At 35.2% G+C, this 17328-nt stretch overlaps 2 protein-coding genes and 1 non-coding gene across 5 annotated transcripts; 1 reads left to right on the top strand and 2 right to left on the bottom strand.

Annotated features, from left to right (window-relative positions):
* Nucleotides 1-2363: 2363 nt before the first annotated feature.
* Nucleotides 2364-8994, top strand: LOC129312988 (probable NOT transcription complex subunit VIP2). 3 transcript variants are annotated; one of them, XM_054955796.1, is made up of 15 exons: nucleotides 2364-2585; nucleotides 3684-3821; nucleotides 4720-4828; nucleotides 4903-5081; nucleotides 5221-5269; nucleotides 5384-5602; nucleotides 6390-6599; nucleotides 6679-6780; nucleotides 6929-7017; nucleotides 7397-7579; nucleotides 7746-8177; nucleotides 8272-8324; nucleotides 8408-8449; nucleotides 8565-8709; nucleotides 8821-8994. In XM_054955796.1, the coding sequence occupies exons 2-15, from the start codon at nucleotides 3804-3806 to the stop codon at nucleotides 8896-8898; spliced, it is 1908 nt and encodes a 635-aa protein (XP_054811771.1). In that variant the 5' UTR covers nucleotides 2364-2585; nucleotides 3684-3803; the 3' UTR covers nucleotides 8899-8994. The 3 variants fall into 3 exon arrangements, with proteins under 3 accessions (XP_054811771.1, XP_054811770.1, XP_054811769.1); XM_054955795.1 differs by having other exon boundaries at nucleotides 4720-4825; nucleotides 5221-5602; XM_054955794.1 differs by having other exon boundaries at nucleotides 2365-2585; nucleotides 5221-5602.
* LOC129314707 (small nucleolar RNA snoR35) lies at nucleotides 4748-4828 on the bottom strand. Its single transcript, XR_008594218.1, has one exon. It is a non-coding gene; the product is annotated as a small nucleolar RNA snoR35 (small nucleolar RNA).
* Nucleotides 8995-9655: 661 nt separating the features above from the next.
* On the bottom strand, nucleotides 9656-15822 carry LOC129312987 (E3 UFM1-protein ligase 1 homolog). Its single transcript, XM_054955793.1, has 20 exons — nucleotides 15477-15822; nucleotides 14878-15189; nucleotides 14526-14792; nucleotides 14081-14128; nucleotides 13796-13861; nucleotides 13568-13671; nucleotides 13030-13123; nucleotides 12894-12950; nucleotides 12255-12669; nucleotides 12017-12171; nucleotides 11799-11864; nucleotides 11654-11722; nucleotides 11447-11539; nucleotides 11252-11317; nucleotides 11004-11050; nucleotides 10838-10901; nucleotides 10651-10728; nucleotides 10498-10560; nucleotides 10179-10271; nucleotides 9656-9956 (listed from the first exon to the last, which is right to left on the bottom strand). The coding sequence occupies exons 1-20, from the start codon at nucleotides 15648-15650 to the stop codon at nucleotides 9852-9854; spliced, it is 2436 nt and encodes an 811-aa protein (XP_054811768.1). The 5' UTR covers nucleotides 15651-15822; the 3' UTR covers nucleotides 9656-9851.
* Nucleotides 15823-17328: the final 1506 nt, after the last annotated feature.

The following is a 17328-nucleotide window of genomic DNA, read 5'->3' as shown; positions in this document are numbered from 1 at the left end:
CAGTCAGATTTGAGGACAAAAATGAGCAGCCCAACTCGCTCAGCACACGCTTGGACACACTTCACACACCACGAGTCCTCCCTTCCCCGACAAACGTTGAAGAGAGCAATTATGCTCCCAAAAGCTCCCACTACCACGGAGAAACTTTGACAGAAAGCTAAATCCTTACGAATGGGCAAATTGAGAGATTAGTTAGATTACATTTATACGGTTCACAAGTAACAAGTGGTAAGACTAGGCTTCGAACAAACAAGAGAATAAAAAGAAAGAAGAGGAATCAACATCGAGACTCCGAGAGGAAGCGAGGAAGCAAAGCGAGTAGTTGCATGCCTGCATTTATTTCGATCAAACTCCAACCCCTCTCTCTTCCTTGACCTTGCCTTGGTCAAAGTCATTCCTTTGCTTTATTGGTTTCACAACACCATGGTTCCTTAACTGGTAGAGGAATCTCGAACTCACGTGATGGTCCGATTGCGTCATTCTTTTTTAAATAACCGTGCTGCATTTTCTTTCAAATAAAAAGCTAAAAAGCACAAGACATCCAGTTTTTATTTTATTTCATTTCATCCTCTCTATTAGATGTCCCTGAGCGGACTTATTTTTTAAGCAGAGACTATAGAAAAGTCTATATTAATTATTATTAATAAATTTTCTAAAAAATTTTATAAGTCTTCAAGGGACTAATCAGTAATGACTCAATTTTATAGGATATATCTACCTATCTATTAGTAATAGTAATTAATTTCTTGTATTTTTTGTAACTCTCTCAATTTTTTATTGGCTTGTGTCAACATCATTATCTATAATATCTATTTTTTTTTAGAGTAAAATATAGTGATCCACATTTCATTTTGTTAAAATTACAAAGATCTTCCTTTATTTTCAATATCTATACTTTAATCCAATCTTTAACACCATTAAGAATGTTCTGTTAAAAATTCTAAAATATTTATTTTTTTATTTGTAATTATATTAAAAATTCTAAAATTTTTAATTTATTCTTATGATCTAATTGCCCACCATCTCTCTCAAGGAAAAAACTTATATATTTAGTGTTATATATATTAAGTGTTTGTTTTTAATTAAATCAAGATATGTGTATTTATTATATATTATTTATTCTATAATAAATTCTTATCATAAATATTATTAACATATTAAAATTCATATATCTTGATTTGATTGAATGAAAGTATACTAAATATATAAGTGTAAGTATATAAGTCTTGTCCTTTTCAAAAAAACTTAAATAATTAACTATGTCAATATGTAAATAAATAATTTAAAAATTGTGTTAAAATTAAAGAAATTTAAAAAAATAAACATAAATATTAAATTTATTATATTAAATTCTTATTTCATAAATTTTGTAATTACATGTTTGAATATAATTTTAACCAATTTATATATTTAATTTGTTTAAAAGCTACTAAATAAATACTTTTACATAATTATAAAAAATAAAATATAGATAAAAAAAGTAAAAAAAATATAAGCATGAATTTTTTATATGTTTGTTGTAAACTCTTTTAACTTTCAATTAAATTATAATAATCATATAACCATATAAATTTAGGGGTGAGAATAAACAATGTTCTTAATAGGGGCTTATAAGCTAGCCTATTTCAGACCTAACCTAACCTACTTATTAAATAGACTTAGATTAGATTTAAGCTTTTAATTAAGCTTATTTAATTAAATAGATCAGGCCTATTTTTTTAAGGCCTAGCTTATGAGCCCAACAGGTTGATCTATATATATATATATATATATATGTATCATATCACAAACATATCAGTTTCACCATATGATTTTTAATCAATTTATTCTTTACTACTTCTAATTATATTTTCAATCATATTTGATTTATATATTAATTTTAATATTATCACTTTATTGTTATATTATATTATAGTTAGTATATCCTTTCAATTCTTATATATAGTAATTGATAAATTAGATTATGTATTGTATATTATAATAACCCTAAAATATATTTGAGATGTTTAAAATTAAAATATGAGTCTATTTAAAATGTTTTACTTTTAAGTAGGCTTGTAGGTTATGCCAGGTTTTAATCAAGCTTAGATCTGAGTTATAAAAAAAGTTTTATATAAATTTTAGGTCAGGTTTAGTTTTTGATTTATTACATAAATTTAGGCACCTATTTCCATCGTTACATATAATTAATTTTAAATCACATATATATTAAAAAATTTTATGTATTCTCCATGTTATTAAATTAAATATTAAATAATACTGGCACTGAGGAGGTAGAGAATCATCAACTGTAACTGAAAAGAAAATAAAAATAAAGAATCAATGATTCAATTTATATTTTCTCTTCAAAGAACAAATTACGGGCTCCAAATTTGCGACTGACTTTCTTCATTGTGGTGCGTTTTACGCTGATCGTCCCAAAAGCATTTCCCCAGGTTCTCCCTTGGAGGCTCGAGCTCTCGCTTTCTTATTTGGATTTTTAGGGCACTCATAGCCCGTCTACTCTCCAGGTTCCCTTGACTCAGACCCTACTCTCATCTCTTGGCCTGGCTTGCTCTCTTGTTCATCGCTGATCTACTCTCCAGGTACTTCCTCCCTCACTCTCTGCCTCCTCACTCCTTTGATTCGATACTGTATGATATCCTTTGGCATCATTTTCTTCCTTTAAATTTTTTGTCGATACTGAGATGTATTAGGATCGGCATTAGGGTTTTGAGTAATCATTTTATGCGGTTCTTTACTTTAGATGTGTATTTTTAGTTAGAACAGCAGCCTTACAATTATATTATTGGGCTGCTTATAAATTTTAACCTTGTATATCGTGATGAATTTGTCATGATTGAAATTTTAAGTAAATGGTTAATTATGAAAGCTATTTCGAATGACTTAAGCGAAGCGGTTATGTGAACAATGGTGCTATGATTGTGTGTATTATTTATTTAATTTGTTTTAATTATGAAAGAACCAAGAATTATGTAATTCCATCGTTGGTTAATAAGGAACTTGATTTCGTATCTGAATTATGGCGAGGCAAGCATCGGGAGATTAACTATGTTAAATTGGTGTTCAAGTATACTCGTAATTTGATTTCTTTCTGTATTTCCAGTCTCTTGCTTCATCTGTATTATCGACTGTTCTCATTATGATACTTTTATGCCAATGATAACACATTGGAACGAATGAGTTCAACATGATAATCATCAATATAAAAGATAAATATAAAATCCATTGCAAGCATAAACTGCGCAGCTTATTACCCAGGCTTTATTCAATGTGCGGGAAATAAAGTGTCTGGTTAATTCAAAATGCCCTGCTTTGAATTTGTAAATGCTCAAGGCAACCAAATTACATGCAGACCGACCTAGTCAAACTACAAATTTTGCCTGAAGCGTATTATCCTTAATATGTTTTACATCCTTGTATGTTTTTCATGTTAGTTTATGAGTCAAGTGGTTCAGCTTTGCATAGTGACATCTTTTTGGTTTGAAGGTATTAAATGGTGTATTCTATAGAGATCCTAAGGTTCTGTAGTTTAAACAGTGAATAAGATTCTTTTTTGAGGAATTGTTGCATTTTACTTTCACATTTCTCTCCATCTCTGCTCTGCTTGCTGCTACTTGGCCCTTTCTGTTAAATAATGTGGTGTCTGGTACATTCTCTTATGATGGCACTATTCTTTGCAGGTTGTTGAGTGGTTCAGAGGAAAAGATCTATGCATAGTGCACTGACTCTGAACACTAGCTCTAGCAGGATCTTTTTCCGCAAAGGGATGACTTTTGGCATGATCTTTTGAAATTCATGCAATGTCGGGTTTGCTTAATGTATTTCCTTGTGTCTTGCAAACTTTTTTTGTTTTCTTTTTCCTTCTTTAAAAAAATTTAGCAATCATTGGTGTATTTCATGGCTCCCAAATTGTTGAACTTTCTGTCATCACAAACAGTTTGCTTGTATCAGTAGATATATGCTATTTTGAAACATATTCATTGAAAAAGCTAATCTCTTGGTAGATTGAAGTAGCTGGCTCATATTTATTGGGCCATGTACTTCACTACTTTTGTCATCATTATTTTAATATGACATTCAGTTTAAGCTCCCAGACATTTCCGATCAATAATTTGGTGGGCCAGATATTGTGCTCAAGCATGATGGCATGATGCATTAAAATTCTTTTAAAATAAGTAATGCAATGTCTCTTCTGGATATCATATGTTGCTCTGGGCTCCAGATTTAAGGAAATAATGGTTGTCACTTGTTAGCATGTCTCATGAACAGTTTTTTCTTAATCATATTTTAGAGTGGGAGATATTTATGAGAAATTAACCAAAACAAAGTGGAATTAATATAGAATTGATCAATATAGAAAAACAGGAAGGTTTTCCTGAAGAAACGGTGGAATTCATGAGTGCTTTATATTGATCATTGATCCTTTATTGATGCTTTTCATTTGGTTGGTGCTTCAAACGTTCTTCCATTTTTAGGTGGTTTTCTTTCCATGAATTCAAAGACCATGATTCTGGAAACTCTGTATTTAAATGTAATCAACTCCTTTATTGGAGATTTTGTTCTTTATGGATACTGGGTGCATCCAAATGATCAGCAAAAACTCTTTGTAACTTTTGTGTTTGTCTTCAGTATTGTGAGATATTGATTCCTGCTGATTCTTTTACTTTGGTCATATCGTGATCATCAATGTAAATTATAATATGAATCTCCTTGCAGTCTTCTCTGAACGGATCTGCTTCAAATCTTCCAGAAAGTGCTGGGAGGTCATTTGCCACGTCATTTTCTGGCCAGTCTGGTGCTGCCTCCCCAGTTTTCCATCATGGTGGTGAGCGGATCTTGCTAGGGTTAATCAGTTTCATCCTCCCATTTAGTTCTAAAATTGGTAGGTTCTTGCTGCAGGGGCTATCCAGGGATTGCACGGCATTCATGGCAGCTTTAATGTTCCCAACATGCCAGGTACACTTGCATCAAGAAATTCAACAATAAATAGCATCCCATCTGGAGGGGTTCAACAACCTACTGGAAGCCTTTCTAGTGGAAGATTTGCATCAAATAATCTTCCTGTTGCTTTGTCTCAGGTATTTGTGCATATATTTATGTCTGGTTTTATTGAGAGTATTTCACTAACTGATTTTTTGAGCATATTTTTTTTCCTTGTATTTATTTTTTCTCTGTTGCACTATTTAAAAGTTTTCTCTCTCTTTCAATCATTTGCAGCTAACTCATGGAAGCTCTCATGGACATTCGGGAGTAACAAACAGAGGAGGTATAAGTGTTGTAGGAAACCCTGGATTTAATAGTAGCACAAATGGAGTTGGCGGTTCTATTCCTGGGATTCTTCCAACATCTGCTGCAATTGGTAACAGAAATGCTGTTCCAGGATTGGGAGTATCCCCAATTTTGGGAAATGCAGGTTCCCGAATTCCAAGTTCTATGGGCAACATGGTTGGTGGAGGGAACATTGGGAGGAGCATTAGCTCTGCTGGAGGATTGTCTGTGCCTGGTCTTGCTTCTCGTCTAAATTTAAGTTCAAACGGCGGATCTGGTGGTTTAAGTGTGCAAGGACAGAACCGGTTGCTGAGTGGCATGCTTCCACAAGGCATGCATTTGTTACCTTAATTATGTCTTTTCCCTCCCAAAAGGTCCTGTGGCAATGGCATTAAACTCTTTTCATGCAGGCCATTAATTTTATGACTGCTGAATGATAATTGGTTTCTGTAATTGAGAATTAGTTTTCTTGAGTCACCAGCCTTGGTCATTGACATAATTTTGTTTTCTCTCACACCTTTTCTTTCCCTTTCATTTCATTTGTGTGTCTTGGATCTGAGGATTTTATTCATGCTATAGGCTATCATGCATCCCTTGATGCATGCTGGTTGTCTTTGTCTTACATTTGGATCTCCATCTATCTATTTTTTTAAGGGATGTTTGGATGCTGAATTATCTTTTATTATATCTCATTTGTCCCCAAATCTCCCCTCATAGAGATTGCGTACCATATTCCATCCTCGTAGTTCAAGGCAACTCAAAATGATGTCTCGTGATGTCTTGATGTTATATTTTGCTATGGTGGTAAACGTGCTTAAAGTATCTTTGCTGATGCGATGACCTTGTTAGTAGGTAGTCTGTAATTACACATCTAAATGCTTTTTGAGCCTTGAAGCCTGTCGGAGCTTAACCCACCTAAAATTTTCTATTACAAAAAAGGAGTGCTTAAAGTACCAGTTTCAAAACTGCTTGTTGCATTAGTATATATGCATTATGCGATTACATTATTTGTGTTTAATGTATGATTAAGACATTTTTTCTTCTCATGTATTGAGTTGCTTTTATTTAGATAAAGTATATGCTACTTTCTGGTGATAGACAGTGTCTTCTTCGTACAGGATCACCCCAAGTTATTTCAGTGCTAGGAAATTCCTATCCTAGTGCTGGAGGTCCCCTTACCCAAAGCCATGTTCAAGCAGTAAATAATTTGAACTCAATGGGGATGTTGAATGATATGAATTCGAATGACAGCTCCCCTTTTGACATCAATGACTTCCCTCAGTTGACAAGTCGGCCCAATTCTGCTGGAGGGCCCCAAGGACAGTTGGGTATGAGAAGGAAAATATTCTTCTGCTTGTTACACTCATTCATTTCCTCCTACGATAATTCTATAGGCAAACATTTCAGGTTCTTTACGAAAACAGGGTCTTGGAGTTAGTCCCATTGTCCAACAAAACCAAGAGTTTAGCATTCAAAATGAAGATTTCCCAGCTTTGCCAGGATTTAAAGGTACAATTTTTGCTTATATGTGCGATCTATTTTGTTGCATTTATTGTTACTGTTGGGAGTTTTTTGGAACCTTCTTGCGCACTTGCAGTGAGTGGAGATTGCTCGGTTGCTTCAGCATTTGTTTTTGATTATATTAGTATGTGTTCAGGTGGCAATGCAGATTATGCTATGGATATGCACCAGAAAGAACAACTTCATGAGAATGCTGTGTCCATGATGCAATCTCAGCATTTTTCTGTGAGTTGCCTGTTCTAATATACTCCTTCTGGTCCTAAGTATCAGACCTAATTCATAGAGGTTAAGGAAACTGGTGGTTATTTGTTACTATCATGTAGCAAATGTGTAACTTTTCTTAAAATATCCCTCTTTTAATGAGGGTATTAATTTGGGAGACAGAGAATGAGAAAAACTGAAATTAATGAGTAATTTGGGAAAAAATATTAGATGAGGGAGATGAAGAAGATTGAGGTCTTATATTTAGGACCAAAATATATCCCCCATTTCGATCGTATATTTAGGACTGGAGGTGGTATTAAGGAATTGTATTTACTGTTACATATCATTCTTTTAGGATCTTAAATCAAGAATCTTGGTTTTAACTTCTCTTAATATGCAGATGGGAAGGTCTTCTGGTTTCAACTTAGGGGGGACATACATGTCACATCGGTCACAGCAACAGCAGCATGCTCCTTCTGTCAGTAGTGTTGGCGTCTCCTTTTCATCTGCAAACAATCAGGAACTTCTCCATCTGCACGGGTCAGATATATTCCAATCATCGCATTCAACCTATCATTCCCAGGTCTGCTAGTTTTCCTGCTGATTGGTTTTGTTGCATATGTAACTGAGCTGTTGTTTATTTATTTTAAAGTACTTAGTATATAGCTTGTTTTGCAGTGAGAGGTGTAAACTAATATATGAAGCAGATGTTCCTGATTTTATTTTATTTTTTTTAATCATTTTTTTAGACCAGTGGACCCTCTGGCATTGGATTAAGGTCTCTAAATTCTCCAAATACTGTTTCTGGTATGGGATCGTATGACCAGCTTATCCAGCAATACCAACAGCACTCGAGCCAGCCCCAGTCCCAGTTTCGTCTTCAACAAATGTCAGCTGCGAATCAGTCTTTTAGGGATCAAGGGATCAAATCCATGCAAGCTTCCCAATCGACACCAGATCCATTTGGTTTGCTTGGCTTGTTAAGTGTGATCAGGATGAGTGATCCGGATTTGACATCTCTTGCACTTGGAATTGATCTTACAACACTTGGGTTGAATTTAAATTCATCAGAAAATCTACACAAGACTTTTGGATCTCCATGGTCTGATGAACCAGCTAAGGGCGATCCAGAGTTCACAGTGCCACAGTGTTATTATGCTAAACAGCCACCTGCCCTGCATGTGAGATGCTCTTTATGATGTCTTGTGAGTTTTTGGTTCTTTTTTTTTTTTTAATCCTTTCTCTTAGCCCAAGACTGTTTTCTGGTTCATGCAGCAAGGCTATTTTTCAAAGTTTACAGCGGAGACTTTGTTTTACATATTTTACAGGTGCCTTTTAGAAGCCGAATCTTGTTTTGCCTTGAACTTGTGAGATTATTATAAATTGGTTCTAATTATTGTCACTTTTGCAGCATGCCCAAAGATGAAGCTCAATTATATGCCGCAAATGAACTGTATGCAGATTTTCACCTGTGCATCGTTTTTTGGCGTATATTATTTTGGATTATTTCTGATTTTCTTATTCATGTTTTTTAGTTATTACTAACTGGCACGGTTTCTTGTTCTCAGATATAATAGAGGCTGGTTTTATCACAAAGAACTTCATTTATGGTTGATAAGAGTACCTAACATGGAGCCACTTGTTAAAACAAACACGTATGAGAGGGGATCTTATCACTGCTTTGATCCGAGCACATTTGAAACGATTCGTAAGGTTAGATTTTGTGTGTAAACACCCGCTAGATTATTATTATTATTTTTTTAAAGGTTTCGTTCTTTTGGATTTGTTCTTTTTTAACCTTCTAATTGTGCATCCTTATTGCAGGATAATTTTGTTGTTTATTATGAATTGATGGAAAAACCCACCTCTGCCTCCGCATTGAGGGGGAAGGGAAACTCGTGATGTAAAGTTTCAGTTTATGGTTTTAATTCGTTAGGATGGAAACTTGTGATGTAAAGTTTCAATTTATGGATTCAATTCGTTAGAATGTTTAAGTCATTTTGCAGCATCAGTGCCCCCTCAGTTTGACATTTCTGAATTCTGATGCCATCACTAGCGCATGGGACGACTAGGTGAGTTTACTTCGGCTGTCTTTCTTCAAACCCCTTTATTTTATGCTTACTAGTCGAATGACTATGGATGTGTTTGGATACCAGTTTAGAAGCTCAAAACCCAGTTGGTTTTTGCAATTCAGTTTTTATTGTATGCTTGTTCGGCATGTTTTTGGTCCTTTTTTGGCCAAAAAATATTTTTCTCAGCTGATGCCAAAACAAACACTAATTTGCTATGTGAAATAGCAACACGCAATAATTAATCGAGCAAGTCAGTTATTATACATGTTAGGATTTAGTAGTAGAGTAGGGGTGGAGGATGAGGTCACCTCGAAGATGCGCGCCCTTGTAAATTGCCTGGCAGAACTCGTTGCTTTAGGAATTTTTACGTTTCATTTCCAAGCATTGCATTTATCGCTGGGCATGACGACTTTATAACGAAAGTGTGATGCCCGTAAATTTTGTACGTTTAGCACTCGCAACCAATTAAAGTCACAACCATGATATACACGTTGAATTTGAAAGACAATGTGATGGTTGAGGGAAATTGTACCTTACAACTTGGGTTCTTGGTAAGATGTATAGCAAGCACTTCGGCCATATATTGGTTCAGAATTATCGTGCTTGTTGAAAACGATTAATAAATCTTATACCAAAGTTTTTCACATGGACAAGTTATCACGAACAAACTAGTTAACAGTTAATAATATTTCTTTGATTTCAACACATGTAAGGTAAATCAAAGTAACACGCCCTTGCCCTGAGGCTTGTTAGGGATGTCTGCTTATGCTTTTTCCAAAAGCTCTAAGAAGATTGCGAGGTTCTCAAAACCAAGCTTTTCAGAGTAGGCATTTGGCTCTCGAGAAGCTCCCTTTTGCTCAATATTCTATCAGATGTACAATCCTCTTCCTATCCAAAAGAAGGGGAAAAAGTTATAGACAAGCTAAAAATTCTCAACGATTTCTTTTGTTAGGGCTAATTTTTCAGAACTCCGATTCTCTTGCACTCAGTATGCCTAATTGATGGCTACCCCTTTGAAGCATGACAAGGAAGCAGTTTGAAGGTTTGCCAAAAAGTGAACGATCAACTGTTAATATTAATAAAAGAATTCAGGTGCATAGTAATACTCACATCGCCAGTTGCAGCTGCTAATAATGCCAGAAGAGTCACCGTAGCGCTCTGATAATCAGTTAAAATCTTGAATGACGACTCATCTAACTTGTCCTGAAATTGGATACATGTTAAAAGAACTGTAGAGAAAAGTTATGAAGAAAGTCATTATTTATCAAGTATTCCGCGTAGTCTATAATTGACGAATTGCATTTGGAGATTTCTAACAGTTGGGCCAAAGATGCTATCTCATCTACAATTATTGACCAGCACATATTTCAAGCGTCATTTGGGAGATGGCGGCAGAAATATGGGAGGAAAAAATAAAAAAATAACTTACCTTCAGTTGGGAGATGGCGACAGAAATGGCCCTTCCAGGGGCTTGAAGAGCTTTGTGGTAAACCTAATCATCAAAACATACATGTTGATCGTTGGGGGAAAAAAGAAACTTCGACGAGAGAGAGAAAAGATAGTATAGATATGCTCAAGTTACCTGCACGTAAAGTAAAGACACAACTTTTGCCAGAAGTGATATTGGATCAGTCTCAATAGAAATTTGAGATGTCAGTTCCTGACAACAGAGATGAAAAGCATACAATTAAACATCCCCAGCAAACTAGCAAGACTCTGTTAATCTCAGCTCAAAAAAATTCTTCTCACACAAATATAAGCACCAATACCTTACGATAAGAGTGTAAAAGTGTTCTTTCTAGTTTCTTGTCAAGCTTTTTCAAAGACAATCCACTGGAAAAATTCAAACCAAACCACATATCAAGGATCAGATCACAAAAAACACTGTAGGTCAAATCAATGCTAAAGTTCCAATAACAAATATAGACACATTACCTCTCTTCTGCTACCTCTCTAAAAGCATCCATAAACGTTTCCACCCGCTGTTATATTCAAATAGTAGTCATACAATGCATCCAAACATTACAATAAGTTCAAGAAAAAAAGGGGGGGGGGAGATTTCTAGCTGATTAGCAACATAAAATTTAGACCGCAACATTTACAGAAGGGGTCCAGATCAGCCAATTTGACTGGAGAAAACAAGAAAATAACCAACGGCTGGTCCTTGAAGGCAAAACACTAACCTTTCCTTCCAATGTTTCAACAACACCAAGAGCTTTTTTACAAAGTGCTCCCGGTAAACTCTTCCACTGCAAGAGTGAAAAATGCATGAGATATTTGAGGCCATTTACATGTTCCTAAATGGATATTGTTACAGACACACACACACAGTCTCACAAAGACACGTGCATATATGTAAACAGTGGCTTATTTATTACAATTGCAGTTCTGTCTCCAGGACTAAGGATAAGTAGTTCTGAATTTGAAGCTTCCTCCACTTTAAGCCCATTCTTTAACTTGTTGTGCTCATCCTACAGATGATGAACTTATTTTGTTATATGTTATTGAAAAGAAAAATGAAAGGAGGAAAAATCATAAAGTATTATATTAACAAGTTTAACTTAGAAACGGCCTTTAGACAATACCAACTTACGAAGAAGCAAATCGACCATAGGGGCAGCTACAGTTCTCAATAAATGCCTGTGCAAAACAACCTGGGTATCATCGAGAAGTTAATTTTTACACATTCCACCAACACTGTAAAATTTCAAATTAGTCAACAAAACTTACAGAGGTTGATTGGTCATCTTCAAACAACTCTACAGCTTTTTCATAAAGCTGCATGTTTAAGAAAGACTGCCAGAGAAATAAACAATCAGGCATAGGACACAATGCATACAAGGACATTACAGATGCATGTCATTATAATTTCATAATACAAGTTTAGAAGTTACATTACAGCAAAAAAGAGAAAATTGTAGCATGAACTGCCAATTTAGCATGCTAACCTCATCAAGTTTCTTTTGCAAATTATCAAGCAAAGATTTCATTCTTTCTGTATTTTCTGTAAACAATGCTTTCTTCTTCTCCATCCAGGAAGCCATTATTGTAGGCCTTAAATGATTAGCCAAAGGCCTCAGAATTGTTTCAGGCTCATCCATAGCTATCAGGTTATAACAACTGCATGTGAGAAGACTAGGTAGCATATTAATGAGAAAAACAAATTTGAAGTTAGAATTAACGGACATTGTTCTTCAAAATCAGGAACGAAAGTCATAATCTTCTGCATAATCCACCCATCTGAAGGACTGCTGAGGTTATCATCCTTCGTTTTCCTCGAACCTATTTTTGAATCTGACATTTGTGAGGAGGATGTATCCTTGCCCCTTCTCTGGCTTCTTTTGGATTTTGTGGAAGTCTGTTCTGGAACATCTGCAGCACTGTCAGACACATCGTTCCCAGTAGCCTTTCCCTTTTTCTTCTTTGATCCTCTATCAACATGTTTAATGACACCACCATCTGTTGCAGTTTCATTTGATCGAATCAAGTCTTGCCCAACTTTTACTTCATTCGTTACTTGCGAATCACTAAACATTTTGATGCCAGAGGACCCTGTAACACCTAATGTTTCCAATTCTTTCACCAAGTGCTCACAGATGCCCTAGTTGTTTAGGAGAGAAAACAGTATAAGCAGCAGTCAGAAACTGAAGGAGAGAGGGTCCTCTTCTCTGCCAAGGGACAGCAGAGTGCATTGCATTTTTTTTCTTTAATTCTATGTTTTGGGATGCACAGATAGCAGAAGATCCCAAATCAAACATAAAAATAGGCACGATTGTGGTTTGTGAGATTAACTACTAAAAATGATGACTAAATCAAAGGCCACACCTTCATAAAGCTGTTGCTCAAAACATAAAAATCCCCAAAAACGCGTGCTTTGTTAGACTGCAAAGAAGCATTAAGTATATGAACATGTGAATCAACATTGTTGTCAGCATCCATTAACCAGGCAAGTGAATATCACCTTAAGAGCAGATTGAACTGATTGGCAGAAGGTCAACATTTTAGATGCATCTTGAGGGGTGAAGGATGAAGGCAATAAGGAAAGAGCATCACTCCTGCATCATTGCTACATCAGAATAGAATGCGTACAAAACAATTTAATAAAGACATCCTGCCTATCACTTCAAAAACCAAGGACACATTAGATGAATGCATTTCGAGTGATCCTCCCAAAGGCTTCAGATGGATAAGAAAAGAGGGATCCGTCACCATCATCCAAAAGCTACAACGTGCTGATAAGTGACTACAAAAGAAGTTAAGAGTCTAACAAACATTTATTTTTTTTATAAAAAAAAAAAATCTAGCCCAATTACTAGGTGATAAAGAAGCATATAATTTCTACAAGATTGACAAGGGACACATGCGGGAAAAAACACAGCCACTATAAAGCAAAATGGTGTTGGGTAAGGTTTTATCCAGCAATATGGTAAGGAAGGAAAATAGAAACTGGTGGTGAAGAAAAGAAGAAACATGAATGTGTTAACAGATAAGACTCTTACCAACTACCACGGTCAAGAGCATCCTCAGTAGCAGCATCCAGCATTTCAATCATTGATGGGCGGACAAACACCGTAACTAGAGGTATACCTTCAGGATATCTGGACTAAATTGCATTGCAGGACAAACTCCATTAACTAAAAGTTAGACATCTGATGCAGCTTGAATTATCCAACTAGCATAATCCAAGCGGTTCCTTCAGACAATAACATGAGCAATCTAGTAGTTACCTGCAAGAATTGAATGGGCTGGGGAATTCCAAGTTTCTGTAGAACGTCATAGCTAATAAAAGAATTCTGTAGGGTAGGAAAGAGAATAAAATTAGGAAACAGCAGTTGAGAAAATTGTTTTTCAAAACTTGTCTTAACAATGATAAATATACAGAGTATAAGAGAAACAGTGACATAGTAATTATCCAAATCCAAAAAAAAAAAATTGTGAACAATTTTAGGTCACAGTTTAAGCAGACAAAATATTAGACATCTGAATAATGTAAGAAGATATGGAGCCCGTACCTGTGAAAAGAATGTATCCACAGATTCCTTTTGAGCAATGGCAAAGACCTGTCAAGTCACGCAAGAATAGGAAACCATTATAACTTTTATCTTTGCTTAGCGAAATTATAATACTTGCTTTATCGACAATAACCATTAATAGATCCCAGTGATTGAAATATCAATTCAATTACTTGCATCCAGGTATATGTAACACATGCATTATTGCCTATTGATGTCACCGATACGGCTAATAAAAATTAGAGGATAGTAGAAAATAAACAGGAAAAACTACAAACAAAAAGTATTTCAAACCCTCCCTATAGCTTCAATTAAACATAATGTGGATCAGAAGTGGTTCAATAATAATAAGGTGAAGCATTCTCAAGGCCTGAAATATCTATAAAACATAGACACAGCAGTCACTTTACCCGTTGTGTCCAATGGCTGTGAGAATGTCACTTACCGCAGGTGTCCAATGTATTCCAGCACGAAGTGATCCTAGAATCTCACTTTCCTTCACAAGCCCATTAAAAAGTGCCTGGAAGAAAGCTCCTTCAACAACCACACTGCTGGTTCCATCCATTTCTTGCAGTAATTGCTGTAACAAGCTCCATAAAAATGACAAATTTGTTGGAACAGTGATGCCCCTGGCAGCACCTCGAACCATGGCACCAACACGAGCTACATATGCAGGAGTATACAACTGCCCACCTTCAAGCCTGCCCTTCACCTATATTTAGCATCAAATCTGATTATCACATCTTTATGGTCATTTAATAGTTAAACCCGACGAAGAGAAACAATCACCAACTCACCATCATTCCAAGACGAGGCTCCAACATGCAGGCAATCAATTCTAGACCAACATTTAATTGTGCAGCAAGTTCTGTAAGTGCAATCTGACTGCATTCCTGAAGCCTCTCATTAATTTCTTCAGCTATCGAATCCCAATAAAATTCTGACATAATTTCCCCTTGAACCAACATCATCTCTGGATGATCTTTTATAACTTGTTGAGCCTGCTTCTCAACATGGTATAAATCGACTCCGGTAGCGTCAGCGAGATCAATCAGAGAAACACGCCCTAGCTTCTTAATTTCAGCCACCATCTCATTCCTCAGTTGTTCCTAACAGTATGCATGATCATATTAGGACTAGGAATCAAAAAGTAGAAAAATCAAAGCATAATATACGAAAAATCGGGGGAAAGATCATCCTTCAAGAGGTTAAATTTTAATTGCGAACAGGCAAACCTAACGGCGAAACACAAGTGCTCTTTATTTTTCAGCATTTCATTTTTTCGCCGATCGAATATACTACAACGGAGAATTAAGGAAGAAAAGCAAAACGCCATTAGATTCTTCCCAACAAATTCCATGGATGCAAAGTGACGGTAAAAGGTAAGAAAGCGTACGGGAGTGATGTACTCTTTGCCAGAGACAGTGTGAAGGAGGTCGAAATCTATGATACGAAGCTCCTGCAATTTCTGAACCAATTCAACAACATTTCGTTCCGATAATCGAATATTCGACTTTTCCTGCTGTGCGAACTCGAATAGTCTCTGCAACTCAAGCAATTCATCATCCATGATCGAGAGCACGAATTTTGGTCAGAGATTTCGCTTTCCCGAGCCTTCAATCTGATGTGGCGTCTCGACAGCAAGAAAAAATGTGTTCGGTTTATTTCTTTGTCCTAAGAACAAGAAACGTGTGCTACCCCATGGAAGTCAAGTGAAGCCATCGCCGGGCCAGTTGAAGTAAAATTTAGGCCCACTTGTACATTAGTTCATGCCCCATCCTCAAACATGAAGTTCCGCCGAAATGTATAATAATAAATTTTTTATGTTTTTTTTAATGTATAAATTAATAAGATAACATATTAAGGATATATTTGATTGAGAATTTTAAAAAAGAGATAAGGCTTCCCTCCCCTCGTTTGGTTAAAAAAATTTGGAGAGGAGGGAAGCAAAAAATTCTCTTTCCCCTCACATCTCGCCTCCCCTATTGCTTCCTTTTAATTTAAATTTTTTTTGAAGGAAAATCAAAATTTATGATTAAGTTATCCTTCTCTTTGCATTTGTTTGTGCCTTCTTCCTCTATACTTGAACTAGTTATGTTTCACCATCCACATTAATCGTTTGCCATCTTCTTCCTCATTTTCTATATCTATAACTTCATTTTTTATGCATTGTACAGTCACCATTGTGGGCACCTTTGACTATTCTATGCCTTCTTTCAATTCTCTATTCCATCATTTCCCACATCCCTCAAAGTCTCAAGTATTATGGGTAGTGATTCCTTTTTAATTTTTTATTGTAATGATATATTGATGTTTGCTTCTTTTTTTTGGGCCAAAAAAGAGTTAATTTTATTAATCACCAAGAAATACTACAAACACTAATAGTTGAAGATAAAAATATACTAAAAAAACCTAAATACAAACTAACACACAAAACTCACTAAAAACACTAAAAAAAACCTAAGTACAATCTAACATATAAACTTACCAAAAAAAAAAACCATCAAACAAGGAATAAAAGAAGCAAATTAGCCAATACCAATTTTGTTCCAACAAAGAAAAAAGCTATTAGTATCAAAATTTTTAGTAGATCTCAAATCAGCAAGTAAAAAAAGAGATAAAGAAAATGTTGCTTCCAAAAGCCATCCAGATAGACACATATTCCTAGGACCCATCACCGTTAATCAATTGGCTGCTTCATTACCCTAGCGAGCCACCAAGGAAAAAGAGATCCCCTTACTTAAAATATAACCAATTAAAATATCATGCAAAATATTAGTACAATGTCAGTCATAAGATTTAGACAGCTTACCTATGAGGATGCGATAAAGCATCTCACAATCCATTTCAATAAAAATTCTCTTTCCTTCAAATTTATCAAAAGCTCTCAAGCCTTCCAAAACAGCTATACATTCAGACATGAAAAAAGAAGTGGACACTTCCTTACTACGACCACCTAAAAAATTCTCATAATAATCTCTACAAATTAAACCAATATCAGCTTGATTATTATCCTTAAAAGAACCATCAACATCAATTTTTCCCCATCCTCAACTAGAAAACTCTAACAAGTCTTTCTATGATTCAATTCAAAATTAGATTTCAAAAAATGAGACTTACCAACTACTTTCAATTCAATAAATTTACCAATAATTCTTTTAGCATTTAAAAATGATGTCTGCTTAATAGAATAAACCTCTTATATTAATGAAAAATTAAAATATTAAAATTAAATTGAGAATTAATAA

Source organism: Prosopis cineraria, unplaced genomic scaffold (genome assembly GCF_029017545.1).
Source record: "Prosopis cineraria cultivar Desert tree isolate PC_DT_omini unplaced genomic scaffold, ASM2901754v1 PC6, whole genome shotgun sequence".
NCBI classification, from domain to species: domain Eukaryota; kingdom Viridiplantae; phylum Streptophyta; class Magnoliopsida; order Fabales; family Fabaceae; genus Prosopis; species Prosopis cineraria.
Note: the sequence above shows the minus strand (reverse complement) of the source record. Positions and strands in the feature narration are given on the sequence as shown.

What these genes read in the sequence shown, in the direction of transcription:
- LOC129312988 (XM_054955794.1), top strand. An exon ending in TGCAATCTCAGCATTTTTCT is followed by an intron (nt 7,018 to 7,396) that starts GTGAGTTGCCTG and finishes CTTAATATGCAG; the next exon opens with ATGGGAAGGTCTTCTGGTTT. An exon ending in ATTCAACCTATCATTCCCAG is followed by an intron (nt 7,580 to 7,745) that starts GTCTGCTAGTTT and finishes TCATTTTTTTAG; the next exon opens with ACCAGTGGACCCTCTGGCAT.
- LOC129312987 (XM_054955793.1), bottom strand. Translation starts at nt 15,650, where the DNA reads ATGGATGATGAATTGCTTGAGTTGCAGAGACTATTCGAGTTCGCACAG. An exon ending in AGCCTCGTCTTGGAATGATG is followed by an intron (nt 14,793 to 14,877) that starts GTGAGTTGGTGA and finishes TGCTAAATATAG; the next exon opens with GTGAAGGGCAGGCTTGAAGG. An exon ending in GCTCTTGACCGTGGTAGTTG is followed by an intron (nt 13,124 to 13,567) that starts GTAAGAGTCTTA and finishes GCAATGATGCAG; the next exon opens with GAGTGATGCTCTTTCCTTAT.